Raw genomic sequence first — 18,380 nt, 5'->3', positions numbered from 1 at the left:
TTCCTCATAATAATAGAAACTCTCTAGGCAGATGTACCAAGTGCTTAGTTCTGTGCTAAACACTTCATCTGCATCAATTTATCATAAGATGTAGGTGTTATCATTCCCGTTGTATGGATGAGTTAATTGTTTTAGTAGAATTTACATAATTTGCCCAAGGTAACAGTAAAAAAAAAAAAAAAAAAATGAAAGTCTCTTTAGTTCTGTTAAACACCAAGGCCCATAATTTGATAAGTACACTCTACTTACCACCGCTGATTTAGTCCTCAAAGAAATTATTTGACTTAAGGAGTCTATACACACTTAATATTGGCCACAGAACTATATTGTAGGTTAAAAATAACATAGTTCAAAAATATCCTTTGAATAGATACATCTGTATGTATAACTGAATCACTTTGCTGTACACTTGAAACTAACACAACATTGTTAATCAACTATGCTCCAATATAAGATAAAAATTTAAAAAAACATCCTTTGCCCATGAGTTGCCCAGTGGAAGGGGCCTCTGAATTGGGTTGTACTTCTAGCTACTAGTTATCCCCACTTACTCTAAATGTCTTCCCTTTTCATTTCCTTTGTATGTATCTGTCATCTTTCCTTTGTTGGGTTTCCAGTCCTGCATACTTCTCGCCGCTATTTCTTCATTTTTTGCCTACCCTCTAGTATCATTCAATGCCCCGTCATTTGATAAATGTTTACTAAATGATTCCTTTTATACTAGAACATGCCCAAGAAGTAAATTGTTTTATTCAGCTTGTTCATGTTTTTATTTCTAGTGGTTCTTTTCACACTTGAAAGTAAGTGAGGATCTTGAATCTGAAGAAATCTGAGAACCATCATGCCTGGCCTAAACGGATGATTGCATGCTCTGTAGCGTATCGATTGCCCGTCACCCCTGAGCTGATCATCAGTGATAACCTAGAGCAATGGTCTTCAGTCTAATGTGGGTCAAGTTCATACTACAACTCTGAATGCATTCTGTGGCCCTTAGAATCCTCTAAAGCCTCCATCAGACTACTGGGTCACTTTGGGCAGGAGTGATGGATCTGATTTATTGTACGTAGTCCTGTGAATGCATTGAATGTGTTAAGGGCATATCTAGTATACCGGTTGACTAATGGCGATTGTAAGTGTAGTACAGAATCAGGTGAAGATTCACCCAGTTTTCTCTTCACCTTAATCTGAGGATGGCCAAGGAAGAAATGAGGTGTGGTGAGCGAGAGTGTGTGCATGTATGCTTGCTAGAACTATCAGCCTGCTTGATTTAAAGCAGATATAAAGGATAATAATAATAGCCTTTATTTGGCTCTTGGTGGGTGTGAGACACGGCTTTGAGGATTCTCACAGCCCTTTGTTTATGTGCTCTTATAATACTCATTTTAAAGATGAGGAGACCAAAGCATAAACAATTTAAATAACTCATCTCAGTTCACATAACACCCAGGTGTTTGGGGATGGAATTTGCATTCATGGCACTTAACAACAGTGTCTGTGAATTCTGTCATATGCTAAAGCTATTCTTTCTTAGTTTCTTGTGCAAAGAGTTCAATATAGACATTCATAAATCCAGTGTATTCTAATTTAGACAGTTTGTAGAACTTAAAAATATCATTGAATGTTTATCATAGCTTTCAAATTTTAAACTCATTGAAATGAAATATAGAAAGTGAATATTTTATAAATTTATTTATTTTAGGCTGTGTTGGGTCTTCGTTGCTGTGCATGGGCTTTCTCTAGTTGCGGCGAGCAGGGGCTACTCTTCATTGCGGGGCGCAGGCTCCTCATTGCGGTGGCTTCTCTTGCTGCGGAGCACAGGCTCTAGGTGCACAGGCTTCAGTAGTTGCAGTGCGTGGGCTCAGTAGTTGTGGCTCGTGGGCTGTAGAGCACAGGCTCAGTAGCTGTGGCACGTGGGCTTAGTTGCTTCTCGGTATGTGGGATCTTCCCGGACCAGGGCTCGAACCCGTGTCCCCTGCATTGGCAGGCAGATTCTTAACCACTGTGCCATGAGGGAAGTCCTAGAAAGTGAATATTTTAAAATAATGTATTATCATTGGAAAAACTCTTCATTTGTATATTCATAGAGGTTTAATTTTCAAATAGCAGTACTTTTTGAAAGTATTTAAAATTCCTCTTCATATTATTCGGTGCATTGTCATCTTGGAAAAGAAAACTTGGCATGATAAAAATCCCCTAAATTAACTCCAAATTAGTTATCTAAACATGAAATTCAAGTCACATTTGCTTGTACACTACTTAAGAAAGTATCTTATTTTATTCATCATTAATGGCTATAATAGTCCCAACAAAGAAAATGCAGGTGATGTTGGTTTGATGTGCCATGGATTTTGTTCCTAGGATGTGGATAAAAACAAGAACAAAAACTATTCAAAATTAATGAATAGCCCCACCTGCTGTGGAGCAGATGTACAAACTGGGAAGTGTTGTGCCTGTATCCACTGTCATCTTAGCTGATTCCTTCGTCCTAAAACATTAGCTAGGTTTGGCTTTCACCAGGAAATAGATAGATAGATAGGTAGGTAGTTGGATAAATGGTGTTCAGATTGACTTGTTCTCTGCTGTGCTCAGAATAAAGAAAGGAATTCAGAATATAAGAGAAATGGGCAACTGAAAGGCCCTGTGTATACTTACCCTGTGTTAAAAAAGTGTATATAAAGAGTTCCTAAAAACATTGTTCCTAGGCTGTGGTCTCTTTATTCCTTGTGACTTGGTAGATTTTAAAGAGCTGTAATAAAAATGATCCTAAGCCATAGTTTCTTTAGGATGATGAACGCAGCAAATATCCATTAACAAATACCATGTCCAAAGGCATCATGCTAAAAGTGGGTGGTCAGCGGACAGGCTGGATCAGAACCACTTGGGACACTTAAAGACAAAAATATTCCTGGACTTCTTCCCCGGAGATGCTGGTTTAGTAGGTCTGAAGTTATGCCATCAGATCTCTATGTTTTCAAAGACATCCGTGATTAGGAATCAGTTGAGAAGTGTAGTTTTCAACAGGGGGTGACATTTGGCAATGTGTGAAGTCATTTTTGGTTTTCAAAACTGGGAGGGTGTGTGTGCTATTGGCATCTAATGGGTTGAGGCCAGGAATGCTGCTAAGCCTCTTACAATGCACAGGACACACTTGTGTACCCACAAAATGAAATTATCCAATCTAAATCGTCAGTGGTGCCAAGGTTGAGACATGCTGGTCTAGAAAATAAAGATATATCCTTAGAGTCCATAATTAGGGTGAATAAAAGATGCACAAAAATATCATTCATTCTTAATGAAATAAATGGCATTAGTCCAAAGACTCAAAAAATTAAGCAAAATCTCAAAAATGTCTTATCTTGAGATTATCAGTTCATGGTATGACTGGAGACATTCCAGCTGCAAAAGTATGTGAGAAACATCTGCAACTGGTAGAATATTTGTATTGGGGATTATCTGGATAGATTATGCCTGTATTTAAAAAAAGAAATAAAAATTTTAACTGATCCTGAAATGTTAGCAAGGGAAAAAAAGTTTACTTGTAGAAAGCAGAAATTCCTTTTAAAATACTGACTGAAGTGAAAAATAGGGCCATTTACATAAGTGCCATTTAAACAAGTAAAGAAAAATCAAATCTAGGAAAAGTTCAGATGATCTTTTGGTGGTTTTGGCCTTTTTTGTCCTCCTATTACTCTTTTTTTCTAGTTGTTGGTTTTTTTTTTTTTTGGAGTATAATTGCTTTACAATGTTGTGTTAGTTTCTGCTATACAGTGAAGTGAATCAGCTATATGTATACCTATATCCCCTCCCTCTAGGCCTTCTCTCCCACCATCCTGCCCATCTAGGCCGGTCGTCACAGAGCACCGAGCTGAGCTCCCTGTGCTTTATAGGATGTTCCCGCTAGCTATTTATTTTATGCATGATAGTGTATATATGTCAATCCTAATCTCCCAATTCCTTCCACCCTCCCCTTCCCCTCCTGTGTCCACATGTCCGTTCTCTATGTCTGCATCTCTACTCCTGCCCTGCACATCGGTTCGTCTGTACCATTTTTCTAGATTCCACATATATGCGTTAATATAGGATATTTGTTTTTCTCTTTCTGGCTTACTTCACTCTGTATGACGGACTCTAGGTCCATCCAGGAATGAAACTGGGTCATTTGTAGAGATGTGGGTGGACCTCCTATTATTCTTTTACAGATTCTCTTTTCTAGTTTTGTATCATCTCTAGAGATCAAATGCTCACAGGCAAGACATACAGAAAATTACTGAATGTTATTTTGGTTGCTGTCAATGCTGGGTTCGGATTAATAACGAAACCAATTAAATTCTCAAATACCTCCACTGACAACAATAAATGTTTAATTTCCAGAGAAATAAGGTTAGCTATGTTGAACACCTTTTGCAATCACAGTGATAGCCAAACTTTTCAAACATTGGGGAATTCTGCAATTTCGTCCAAGAACCAGCAGCAGCTTGATTTAATTAAAATAATAACAAAAGAATCCATGTTTTTTTAGCTGTCTCGTGCATCTCTGGTAATAACCAGTCGGCAGAAATGACGGAATGCCTCAAGCAGACAAATGGCATGCCTCCCCTTGTGCAAGAATGTACAGTACCCTGTCATGATGACTGCACCTTCACTGCTTGGTCCAAGTTTACGCCCTGCTCCACGAATTGTGAAACAACTCGAAGTAGACGGCGACAGCTCACAGGTAGGGTGTGCTTTTCATTCTTTAGCTTCAGGCAAGTGATGCTCTCCTGAAACTGATCAAGGAGAATATATGTTCCAGAAGGATGGGAAATTGTATCAGGTCTCTCCCCTCCCCTCCCCTCCCCGCCATTATACATCCTCAGTGCCAAAGCTTGGCACATAATAGATACTCAGTTAATACTTGTGAAACAAATGAAAGATGTGAACTATTCCAAAGCTATGAAGTTCTTCTCTATACAGCTTATAATCTTTGTAGTCATAAATGGCAATATATCCACCAACTTCCTGGAGTAGTTAATGGCAGAGTTTCTGATGTTTTCCATGCCAGGATCTCAGCAAGTTTGAAAGCAGTCTCTGATTTGTAAAGAACATCAAAGGCAGATCTCACCTATGTCATTATCTTTTGCCATTACCTTATAAGTAACTTGATATTTTAAAATTTTAGTGGTGGAAGGCAAAAATTGAATTACAGGGACTTCCCTGGTGGTGCAGTGGTTAAGAATCCGCCTGCCAGTGAGTGCAGGGGACACAGGTTCAATCCTTGGTCAGGGAAGATCCCATGTGCTGCGGAGCAACTAAGCCTGCGTGCCGCAACTACTAAGCCTGCGCTCTAGAGCCCACTAGCCACAACTACAGAGCCACACGCCACAACTACTGAAGCTCACATGCCCTAGAGCCCACGTGCTGCAACTACTGAAGCCCCTGCACCTAGAGCCCATGCTCTGCAAGAAGAGAAGCCACCAGAATGAGAAGCCTGCACACGGCAGCTAAGAGTAGCCCCTGCTCACCTCAGTAGAGAAAGCCCGTGTGCAGCAAGGAAGACCCAGTGCAGCCAAAAATAGAAAAATCAAATCGAATTACATACATAGATTCTGCTTTTGTGGCATATGCTAATTATTGGTTCTATTTACATCCTTGAAATTTAATGGAAATTAAAGCAATGAATAGTTTAATCAAGGTCTTAGAGCAATTTTTGCTATAATATACAAATAATTGATGTAGTAATATATATCCTACTTCTTATCTAGATAAATATGGCAGAACATCTCTTCATTGAATGCTTTTTCATATTCGCAGAAAACTTAATTCAGGGAATGAAGAATCAAAGGAAAATGCCAAAATAATAATTGGGTTAATAAAATTGGTGTTGACATTGAAGAATTAAGCACAGATGACCATTTTTTCTCATGAGCAATTCAAGTGCTAATTCTCTCAGTTTCAAGACCTTTGTTTGAAAGCATTGCATACCAGATTGTTTTACATTTAGCTCACTCTAATGGATTGACAAAATCCATGAGAGCGCTTAACAGGATTTCTGCGCACAAATCAGAAGCCCATTTGTAAGTACAGGTGAAACGTATACTCTCAAATAGAAACATCAAATTAAATGTTATACTTTATTCTATAAAAATTTGTTCATATATAATTTTATGCAACATTGCTTATGTTTCTAAGATAAAACAAGTTTCTTATTCTCTAACAATATGATGGGATAGAATGTATATGACAGGAATAATTCCAAGTTCAGGGGCGATTTAATGGAACTTGGTTTGCATGTTCCTACATAATCCTTCAGAAGCCATTATCCTAGCAACTCTGTCTATATCTTTGAGATGAGAGAGAATTTCCTTGAGAGGGAAAGAAAGTTTTTAATTAATGGCCAATTTTTCTCTTTGTCTTGAAGGTTTGCTAATGATGTTTTGTATCTGTAAACTGAGAATGAAATAATTGAAAATCCTAGGATACTTATTCATTTTGCAACCAGTACAGTTTGTGTTATCAATTGTCAAAACTTCGATGAATTTGACTTTTATTTAACATATACTTTTAAGGTAAATACTGAAGAACTGTTATATTTTTGCTTGCAAACTCTATCCTAAGAATTACATTAATATTTAGAATTTCTTTTCTAAATTATTAACTGCTATGCTTTTGCCTAGCTGATTGATCTTTGTATGTTTCAGTATCTAGATGACACCTAAACAACTGGCTAATTTCATGAAATACATGAGTTGTTAAAATCAATCAAATGAATTATATAGTAGTGTCAACTGAAAGAAAAATGCACAGCGTGAGAGTTATGAGTTAAGGTTTATCCAGGGGGCTTACTGAGGACTGTTGCCCCGGAGACAGCCTCTGATAGCTCTGAGGGACTGCTCCCAAGAGGTAGGGGAGAAGGCTAGTTTATATGTGATTTTGTTGTTGTTAAGAAATGTATGCAGTCAGCATACATCTTCGTAGAAACTTACTGCTAGTCACAACAGCAATCTCAAGGTAATGATCATAGCACTTTCTGTGTATGGGAAGACGCAAGAAGTGAAGTTTATTAAAATTCTTCCTGAAGTGCGTCTGACTATCTAAGGGTCTGTTTGTTCAAAGCACAGAGTATCCTTTTATTGTCTTTAATTTCCTCTGTTAGAAGCACTGAGTGTACGGTCAATCAGTGACTGCAATGGGTTAATCTTTGTAGACTCGGATGGAGAATGACATACTCTTTGCTCTTCTTTTGTTGCAAGTTCCCCCGTTTTGGTCGTAAATTCACCCAAAGTTTGAGAGCCATTTCATGACCAATTTGTCCTAGGGCCCTACGTCAAGGATTTCATAGGATTTCGTTGATAGGCCTCTCAGTGTGCTATGACTGAATTGGGCCCTTCTAATGGTTACCATAAAGGTCTCTGGACCACATGTCTTACTAGTCTGTTACGGTCCAGGAAATGATTCTCCCTGATTGTTTCTTCCCATATCTAGAGTTACACTATTATAATCACTTTAATTCTATATAGAACTATATATTCGATCAAACATTTCAAATCTCTTAGTCATTACTGCTTTTGTTGGAGACGCTGTTTATTCTTGCATTACCAAATCTACAACTACCTTATAAGCAGAACACAAGTTCTATAGCTAGAAGTATTAATAAGGTCATAGTGAGCATTTATGCCATGAACTTCCAGCATCAAACCAGTTCTTGAGATCACCAAGACTAGGGAGCAGATTGTTTAAGGCACAAATCTGATTTTTTTTATGTGAGTCATTAAATGTGTTCTATTACAAGCCCAACAGAGTCATTAAACTTTAACGACTGTTGCCTGGTGTTACCCATATAAATCCATTCCATAACTGAGGAACAGTCCCTCCTGATAAGTGGGAGGTTATGTTTTTTGAATTAAATGTAGCTCATTGTTCTGATTGAGCTTGAGTAACTCTGATAGAAAATGCATATTTAGGTTAAAATAAATTTTCTAAGGGACCATCCAATCACATCCTTGGAGAAGAGAAATCCACCAGGGTGAACCAGAAGTACTGGACGTAGGTAATTGACCATAAACCAAAAAATGAGATAGATTTTTAAAAATTTGCATAAGATTGTGCCCATGATACAAAAACATTTGGTTCACATGTAAAAATCCAAGAAATCAAGGTCCGGTCTGGCATCTTGGAATAGCTATCTGCTTCCGACGCCCTCATCTCTTCCTGCTGTGGGTATGGTTTCTTCTCTGTTTGAGTATTGTGTCAAGGTGAGTTTGAGGTTAGCAATCCTCTCTATGTACCAGTCCGGTGCAGGGCCCTTTTTAAATGGGAAATATGAATCTAAGAGTCAATTCCCTTTGGTCTTCTTGTGCATGAGCCGGTTAAGAGTACCTGATAAGGGCCTTACCATCTAAGCTGAAGAGAGTCCTTTAAATGATGTCTTTTCCAGTAGATATTCTTCTGGTTGTAGTCATAGGGTATCCGATCTTTATCCAAACATAGATTACTGTGATAAACTTCAGAAACAAGCTAAAAACGTTCTTTTAACAAGTGACTTAAACTTTTGTGATAATGTAACATAGCAACAGGAGCCATCTAGAAAGTGAGTTTCAGGCAGTAAATACCAAAACCTTATAGATAATTAATAGCACAAGAACTTGATATCTATAAACGTATATTACTGAAACATATCTTTTCTCTAAAGTCATCCTCATTTCCACCAAATACAGCCAAACTAAGACTAACTTGTTTACAAAGTAAGTCTGGTTTCAATAAACTCGGCCTGATTATTTACATAAGTGTACCAAGAATAGCAGTTGATTATATAGGCTCTTTTAAATTTGTTTTTTTTTTTTTTTGAAGCTTGTCATAAACAGTCCCTGACTGAACTTTATTAAGGCTTCTCAAGGCCACGAAAATTATGCCTAGGACTTGCCATCAGATTTACCTGTATAGGTTTGGGTGAATTCCTCCCTTCTCAAGGTTCCCAAAATATCTTGAGGGTCCTTTCTTATTCACCTGATAAGGATGCTGGGAACCCTGCAAATAAGGCACTAGGCTGTTTCTCTAAGGGGCTTTATGGCTCCATAAAGTCCATCTTAGTTCTTTAAACCTGACTTGTTATATCCGATTCTATGCATATTCTCAAATAAGGCATTCCAGTCAAAGCTATGTTAATATAACCAGCGTTGCCATTGTAACCTGTCAAACAGAGAAGAGATTTTTATTGAACTTTTGCAAATAACTATATTTCCATGAAAATAAGAATAAGGAGTTTCCACTTCTAGAGGGATCAGGAAGAGAGAAATAGATAAATGTTTCAATTCTGCTTACAAAGGTATAATTTATCAAATTGGTGTTAGTCATAGCATAAGAGGAAAGATTTCCTTATATCAAGAAAACAAAGATAAACAGTAATATTTTAGACAAAAGGTCATAAAAATTATAACCACATTCATCAGTTCATTCAGTCATATGCAATTAAGTGTTGTTGATCTTGACCTCCTGTTAACAGTTTTATGAAGTCATCAGATTTTTCACTAGAATTCTTTAATTTCATACCCAGTTCAGTAGTATAATCTGAAAGCTATCAGAAACCTGTAATTGTCAAAAAAAAAAAAAAAAAGTCCTTCCGTGACTCTTCTTGAAGATGAAAAATTTTAATAAAAGCAACAGAGTAAAATAACTATCTATACATGACAAAAGACTTAAAATGGCATGGTTAAAGATACGATTACAATTGACAAAGAAATTTGGTTATTTCTGTTACACACATTTTAAGATAATTGGACTATGATAACATTAGAGTAGGACATCTGAATTTTAGGAATTTCCTAGAACTTCTAGAATATTTATATTGGTAACATTTACTCATACAATATTACCTAAGGTTTATCATCGTTTATCTAACAATGCTAATCATGTAATTTAATATACCAAATAAACCTAATTAGTTTAATATCTTTCTTTGAGATGTTTCAGGGTCCCCTGGAGACATGCCAACATTAGCTAGAGGTCATAACACAGAGAAATTCAAATTCTAGTTTTGCACCAGCTTATTTTAATATTAGAATTCTTTCAGCCAATTAAGTTCATTTTAATCTTTGCCAGCCCTGGTCATACATCAAATTCTTTCTCAGGGTTTCTTTTCATAACCCTGTAATTTGCCTCTTTTCTTCCAGATTGTGTCCTATGCTTTCCCTTGCTCTTTTCTTCTTTTTCTCTTAACCTCTCTTTAGGACAAAATTACTTTGTTTTCCCTTAACAGAATGCATTTCCTTTTCATTTACCCTTTTAAAAAGTATTCTTGCATACAAAGATGTTTTATTTATTTTAGTGGTTCTAATTACACATATTAATCAGAATTCTCAACCCTTAAAAACCCCAATCTCTAGCAAAAACCAAGAAGTCAGCAGTTATGAACTGTTTGTCACGTGAGCGTGCCTGATTGGCAAACTTACGAACATATTCCATTACCTCTAGAAACACATTTTTTCAGTGTAATTTTTCCTCACTGTGGTATAAGACATGTGACCAAGAAACCAAACATCTTTAGGTATTTTTTTTAAATAGGAAGACAAAAGTAGATAAATTTAGACTTGCTTAGCAAGTAATTTCCCAGTATTTTCTATTATTTGGAAATGATCTAGACATTCAATGAATTCCCATCATTTAACTTAGTAAAACTCTAAAATTTCAAGTTACTGAAAGATCCGGAGAAGCTATTTTTAAGTAGACATACAATAAGACATAATTGTTCTTAAAGCATTCATCTAAAAAAGTCTTAGCCCATTTGGATCTAAATTTCTTTATGAAAATATCATTAGTTTTCTTGCTGACAAATCGTTAGAGATAACATGATCTTATTTGACGTTTAGTAAATGGACACAATAACAGTTGTACATATAATCTTAATTCTAAAGATAGGACTCTTTTAGTTAAACCAACAAACTTGTTTTTATTGGGTAAAGATTAATCGTAGATCATGTCAACTACAAACTGGCACTTGGCATTGGCACTTGCCATCTACCTCTACAAGGATTAAATCAGGAGCTGCTGTAGCTGCTGACATTCAACACCCGCTGAAAGGTGTTCAGGGTGGAGATCAGGAATGAAGCATTGTGTGCTCTGTGAAAAACACGTCTTCAGATAGTTAGATATTTTCAGGAGATGATTTTATGAACCCAATTCTTGTATCTCCTCATATCTAGAAAAGCACCAAAATCCTTCATGGTGACATCTGCTCCTTGTGACTAGCAGTAACCTTCAGGAGACTAGCAGAAACCTTCTGCAAAAAAATATGCACTTGATTGCATGTAGCCCCCTTCACCAAAATCATTTTATTTTAGTGGTTTATTTATTTTAGCTGCATATACTGACCTTCCCCATTACCTCTTTGGAGCAGTTTCTCAGAGCTGTCTGAAATTCTGTCTCTCGAGCGATAGTCCTCATTTTGCCCCAAATAAAACTTCGCTCACAACTCTCAGGTTGTGCTTTTTTTTTTTTCAGTTGGCAATCGTGATCTTAAAAAAAACATTTGGGTTAATCTGTATTGTATTTCTGAGAACGTATACAAGCATTTAACTTTCTTTAAGCCAATTAAATAGTTCTTTTTTACAGTTTAATTTTGATAATACCATCACCAAAGGTAGAAACGTATATCTATAATGTACACACAGACATATAAATAGGCGCAACCAGAGATCGCATAGCCTCCTTTTAAAACTTAAGTCATGAATCAGGTATTACAATATAAAACTTGCTAGTTTATAATAACAGTTGGAATAAGTTAACTCACTTGGGTTTTAAAAGGCTTCTTCCCCCTCCACACACACACACACACCCTTTTTTTTTTTAATCGCAGAAATTGGAGGTAGTCTAGGTAAGAGTTTCCTGAGAGGACCTGGTAAAACATTTACATCTCAAAGGCTCAGGGAGATAATTGTAAGCTCCTCCTAGAAGGACTTGTGTTCCCTTTGGGTCAGAATTTTGAAAAGATGTTTTATAAAGCCAGCTTCCTCTGACTGCGTATGTAAAAGCCAGTTTTGGAATGTCAGGAGAGTCCCATCTTGACCTTTTTCAGGATGACATTTCCTCCATTTCCCAATTAACTACTTGCATGTATAAGCTCCTTATAAACATAAACCTCTGGCTCATACCCTGCCAGGTTTATCTGGTACCGCTTTCTTTTGATCTGAAGGCTTTGTTTCCCATTTTAGTGTTGGTTTGTCAGGATAAAATTACTATTGAAGACTGGTGGGCTGATGTCACTCCTCTGGGTGGCACCCTAGAGTCATCTCAGGGCTTTCACAGGTCTCAGTTTCTCCCCCTGGCTGTATAAAATCTCCATGGAGACTGGAGCACTGGTTGGCCAATGTTATGTGTGCTTCCCGAGTGCAAATTTCTTTAATGAGTGGGTTACTCACACTGAATGGTGTGAGGGCTTGCCTCTGCCACTCCCATAAATTTCCCAGTTGACTGAGAAAACTGCAACTGGTGGGGAGGAGCTGTGTCCCTAACCTTCGGAGCTGAAAGCTCTCAGATGCTATCTTCACTTTTATTCAGACAAACTCTGTTAAGGTATTCAAGAGAGACACCAGGCTAGCCCCCTACCTAATCACCTAGTCCAGACCACTTGGTGTCTTTCAACTGAGCAACCTCCCGCTGCCTCTCAATGGGGGTAACCCACTCAGTATCTTTCAACTGAGCAAACTTTTCCCAGTGTCTTTCGACTTGGTAACCCAGCTACCTCTTCTTGAACCTAAGTTCAAGGAAAACCTACCCCTCATGGCAAGGAGTTTAACAACCACCAAATAAAACTCAGAATCGTCAATCAAGATGTGAGATCCAAGACCCAGGAGAGACATACCCAGTTGTCTGGACTCCCCAAGGAAGTGGACCAGCACAAGGGGCCCATGTTGGGCCCAAGGCTCCAGATACTTGTAGAGTTCAGGCAAAGGAGAGAAGTCAGCTCTTGGTCCCTTTGTGGTCACCAAAACATTCAACTGAAAGAAAAATGCACATGAGAGTTGTGAGTTAAGGTTTATCCAGGGTCTTACTGAGGACTCTAGCACAGGAGACAGCCTCTCAGATAGCTCTGAGGAAGTGCTCCAGAGAGGTAGGGAGGGAAGGCTAGTTTATATGTGATTTTGTTGCTGTTAGGGAATACATGCAGTCAGCATGCATCTTGGTAGAAACTTAGAGCTAGTCACAAAGAACAGCAATCTCAAGGTAATGATCATAATGCTTTTCTGTGTATGGGAAGATACAAGAAGTGGGGTTTATTTACATTCTTCCTGAAATGCATCTAAGTATCTAAGGGTCTGTCTGTCCAAGCACAGAGCATCCTGTTATCGTCTTTAATTTCCTCTGTGTGAAACACTGAGATCACTGTCAGTCAGCAACTTCAATGGTTTAATCTTTGTAGACATAGATGGAGAGCAAAATACTCTTCACTCTTTTGTTTGCAGTATCATTGGTAGAAAAACAAGTAGTGAAAAATCTGCAGTTCTCAAGCTTTATTTTTATTGTGATACTAATGCTTGTGTTTTGGGTTTTCCCTAACATGAATGATAGTAAAAAGGGATGGGCTTAGACTAAAGCAGTATGATTCTCTAACACAGACACACACAGAAGAGAGTACAGACACAAGTACAAGCATCTTCATTGTATAGGGGACCATCTACGGTGTTTATTTTTCTTTTTCCATTTTTTTAACCAGAAACCTTAATTTAATATCTGGGTGTTTGTTGTATGCAAACTAGATAATCACAGGTTTCAGATTTAGTGATAATTAAAGCAGTTGTTTACACAATGCTGTAAATGATCCTTCAAATAGTATAATCTATCTATGTTATTCATATGTATCTATATATTCAAAATAACTGGGTAGGGCTTCCCTGGTGGCGCAGTGGTTGAGAATCCACCTGCCGATGCAGGGGACACGGGTTCGTGCCCCGGTCCGGGAAGATCCCACATGCCGCGGAGCGGCTGGGCCCGTGAGCCGTGGCCGCTGAGCCTGCGCGTCCGGAGCCTGTGCTCTGCAACGAGAGAGGCCACAACAGTGAGAGGCCCACGTACCGCAAAAAAAAAACAAAAAAACAAAAAAAAAAACAACTGGGTAACTAATACCTATTAAATATTGTAGTTTTGTGTTTTTGTGGAATCAGTTACAAATTTCTCTCTGACTTAAGAGGAAAAAAAGTCTTTAGAGTTGTAGTAGAGATTGATTTTAAAAAATTTTTAAAGTACTGGCTGGTCCTGAATCCAAGGTTTAATACTGATTATGACTAGAATGTAATCAAAGTTAAGGACCACTGGTAATCGGTTTCTTATTGTGAAAACCATCTCTACATTAACTAACTTGGTCAAAGCCTTCTTCAAACAGTGATGCCATGTGATTAAGAAGGATATCACAAATATAGAGACAGCATATATTTGTACAAAATATTTGTTCTGCCAGTAACTTTTGGTTACTTTGTACATGAACATTTTATTATTTATTCCTATTCTCTCTCTCATTTCTTCCTTACTTTTTTTGTCCTTGTTTTAAAAAACTTTGCTCAATTATTCAAGGAACAATTCTTGTTTACCATTTATGTGTGCTAGGCCTTGGGGACACTGTAAGGGAATAGATAGACATGACCCTAATTTAAGAGCTTCCAGTCTAATGAGAGATAGAGTTTTGCTACAGACAGTTACAACACGGTATTAGTACCTGCTACAATAGCTGTCATATAGGGTGCTGTATTCGTTTTTTATTATTGCTTCTTTAACAAATTGCCACAGATTTGATAGCTTAAAACAACAAATTTATTCTCTTACACTTCTATAGGTCTGAAGTCAGACATAGATTTTACGGGGCTATAAGCAAGATGTTGGCAGGGTAGCATTTTTTTCTGGAAGGTTTAGGGGAAAATGTTTTCTTTTCCAGCTTCTAGGCGCTGGCTCATGGCTCCCTTCCTCCAAAGTCTTGAAATTCAGAAACATTACATCATCTTTTGATCCTTCTTTCATAGTTATTTTGCCTCTGATTCTTTACTCAGCCAGGAAACGTTCTCTGAATTTAAGATCATGTGGTTATGTTGAACCCAGTAAGATAATCTCCTTATCCCAAGATCCGCAGGCTTAGTCACATCTACAAAGTTCATTTTGCCATCTAAAGTAGCGTGTTCACATGTTCCAGGGATTAGGATGTAAAAAATTCTTGCAGAGCCATCATTTTGCCTACCACATGCTACACAAGTACATAAGAACACCTCTTCTAGAACTGAGATGAAGAGTGTATTCAAGGATGACTTTCCGGAGGGAGTGATCTATCAGTTTGGACCTAAAGGACAAATAGTCATTAGCTAGGAAATGGAGGGAAGGTAGAACTGGTGACAGTTTCTGGCGTAGAACATGCAAAGGCCAGCAGTTAAATGAGTAGCTTCTAAGAACTAAAAAATGTTCAGTATTACTTATAACGTGCCAGAGGCAGAGTGATGCAACACAGTCGGAGGCAAACACTAATAGACCCAGATCCTATGGAACCTTGATGACCAAGGTGAGGAGTCTAGACTTCATTCCATGAGCTGTGGTAAGTCACTGGAGAGTTTTAAATAGATGAGTCATGTGATCAGATTTCCAGGTTTGTAAGTTGGTCCTGGCTGCAGTGCAGGGAATAGATTGAAGGAAGTGAGTTATGGTGGCAATAAGATCTTGGGAGGTGCCATTGTAGTGATTTAAGCTGGAGATTTGGAGGAGGGCTAAATATGGGTGGTATCAGTCAGAATGGATACAGCGGACTGATTCAAGAGATATTTAGGTATTTGAAATGATAGATCTTTGTCGTTAAACAGATACAGGTAGCACAACAGAATCACTCAAATGTGACACTCCAGTTTTTGACTCAGTCATATTGGTAAAACTGGGAAACGCAGGAGAAAGAATGGTTGTGATGGTCAGAAGGTGAGTGTAGCTTTTGCCACGTTGAGTTTGGTTCTTTAGGTGTAGATTTCCAGTCTATGGCTCAGAAGCTTGAATAAGAAATCTGCGCTGAAGATACTAATGAGGGATTTAAAGGTTGTAGACGATTATTTAAACTCTTTGGGTGGTGAAGGTGTAGGATCAGAAAAGAGAATCTAGGGCAGTGCCCTGAGGAAACCTATCAGTTAAGAGAGGTACAGAGGGAGAAGAATTCAACAAACAAACAAAAAAGGTGTGCCCAGAGAGATGGTGAGGGTGTGGAGTAGGGGTGAGGGACATAAAGGTAAGGTGTGATGAAACTTGGGAAAGATATTTCAAGAATGATGGCACAGTCAACACTCAGAACTATTGTTGAATGATCAGGTCTGAAAGATAAGACGTAAAATTCATGACTTTATTACTTTGGCAAGAGTAAGTACTTTTAAGGAATAGGTAGAGTCAAAATCTAGGGTTAAGTGTGTTGAGAATAGAATGGAAATATAAGAGATGGAGACAACGGTACTTTGTGGACATTTGAAAAGCACCAGAGACTTGGGTTACATGTTAAATGCTGATAAGAAGGCGCCAATCCTCCTCATCCATTGATGTATCTCTCATGCAGTAAATTCTCACAGTGGTGATAGATGCTCTGCTCCTCAAACTTATTCTCAGGACGTGCCCCTAATGGTAGAGGCAAGTGAATACTTCCTCCCAGAGGGACAGTGGTGTGACCGAAGCTTCTACAAGATCATTTCGGGTCCTGCAGGAATCCTTATTTATTGTGGCCATAAGCATCACAGAAGGCATAAAGCCAATCGTCCAGGTGACAACTGTAGAATCGCCGTGTGTAAAGTAAACTGACTGACAGTAAGAAAGTAGTCTGTGCGTCAGCTTATTGCAAGCGTTTCCCAAACAGCCGTAAGGACTGGAGATAAACTAATAAAGCTGCCTATTATATATACATAACCAGCCAAGACTCTCACTAATGACCCATTAATAAGGAAGCAAGGTGGAATTATTAGATCTAGGAATACTTTTAAAAATCTAGAGGAAGTGTGTTGGTAGCAAAGTTGAGTCAAGTTACAGGCCACCTTGGAATCCATCAACCATAATGATCAAGTACTCACAGCTTTGAAAAATGACTCTGCCTTGTCATTACTCAAAGCTGGGATTACACCTCAAAGGTCCATCAAAGTCAGTTGGTAAGGTAAGGTCATATTCTAAAATACATAACCTAAAAAGGTCTCTCAGAGTGCAAGTCATACCTTTTTCTCAGATTAAATTATCCAAAATGAATTGAGCATTTATTTCAACCTATTGTTTCTGTCAGCATTTGTGAGCTGCCTGATAAGAGGAACAAAAATAAGTTCCAGTTTGTCCACCACACACCAAGTGACACCCAGGCTCACGCCAGGGCCATTGTCTGGGAGGATATCACTTTGTTCCTTGAATAAATAAACTGCTTTTAAAACGTTACTTGAGAAAAAGGGAAGGACTTAATACTTACCCCGTTCTGTTCATTTCCCTGGTAACCATAATTTCACGGAAAATGGAGACAAGGTAATCTATCTGTTTTTTTATCAACAAATTATAGGGAAACCGATATTAAATACATCAAGGACTTTTCTATCTGTTGAGCCACTGTAGCAAACATCTTCTAAGTATTTTTTGCCTCTCTCTAACATGAGGCCTCTTTTTTTTCAAATTAACTTAAATTTCACAGTTGCTGTGGGAATTGCTTTCATTGTCCTAGGATTTCCTTCTGTGTTTAAAAAAAAAAAAAGAGTGTAAAAAAGAAAGGCTTTATTTTATTTAAGACTCAATAGTCTAAGAGCTTTTACATAAAATGTGAGCGACTTTTAACAAAACAGCAGATGTGAAATTAATACATCAATGTCTCTCATTGGAACAGGGAAAAGCAGGAAGAAGGAGAAATGCCAGGATGCTGACCTGTACCCTCTAGTGGAAACAGAACCATGTCCTTGTGATGTGTTTACATCTCATCCTTACGGAAATTGGTCAGATTGCATTCTTCCTGAAGGCAGAAGGGAGCCTCAGAGAGGATTGTGGGTACAAGAAGACAGCAAAGAATGTGGAGAAGGCATGCGTTTTCGAGCAATAGCCTGCTCTGATAAAAATGGAAGACCTGTTGACCCCACTCACTGCAACAGCTCTGGTAAGGAGATGGGTGAGGAGTAACAGATGAGGACATTGACGTACAGCCTGGGAGGGCCATCCCAGGTCTAGAATTGGTAGCCTCGTTCCTTAGTAATTACTTCAGTTCTTCTTTGTCAAAAACACACCACCTCTCATAAAATATGGACATATGGAATGCACATATCCATATCACACTGATTATCTGGAACTTGATCGTTTGGGATCTTTGACTCACCTCACTCTATATTTCACCTCTGGCCACTTGTTTCCTGGCGGTGAGCTCAGTTGCTCTTCCTCTAAGAAAGCCAAAGCCC

The 18,380-nt window shown here is 38.1% G+C and overlaps 1 protein-coding gene across 1 annotated transcript in view; it reads left to right on the top strand.

The window, feature by feature from the left end:
* The window catches only part of THSD7B (thrombospondin type 1 domain containing 7B), a 758,467-nt gene that overhangs the window by 493,209 nt on the left and 246,878 nt on the right, over window positions 1-18,380 (top strand). The window contains exons 12-13 of the mRNA XM_022569631.3: window positions 4,520-4,714; window positions 17,822-18,085. Of these exons, the coding sequence (XP_022425339.2) occupies window positions 4,520-4,714; window positions 17,822-18,085 (459 nt within the window). The remainder of the gene's footprint in view (window positions 1-4,519; window positions 4,715-17,821; window positions 18,086-18,380) is intronic.

The sequence above is a fragment of the Delphinapterus leucas genome, chromosome 8 (genome assembly GCF_059928025.1).
Source record: "Delphinapterus leucas isolate spDelLeu-1000000601 "Yukka" chromosome 8, BTC_Dleu_Yukka2, whole genome shotgun sequence".
In the NCBI taxonomy this organism is placed as follows: domain Eukaryota; kingdom Metazoa; phylum Chordata; class Mammalia; order Artiodactyla; family Monodontidae; genus Delphinapterus; species Delphinapterus leucas.
The sequence above is the reverse complement of the archived record's forward strand: the minus strand, read 5'-3'. Positions and strand labels throughout refer to the sequence as shown.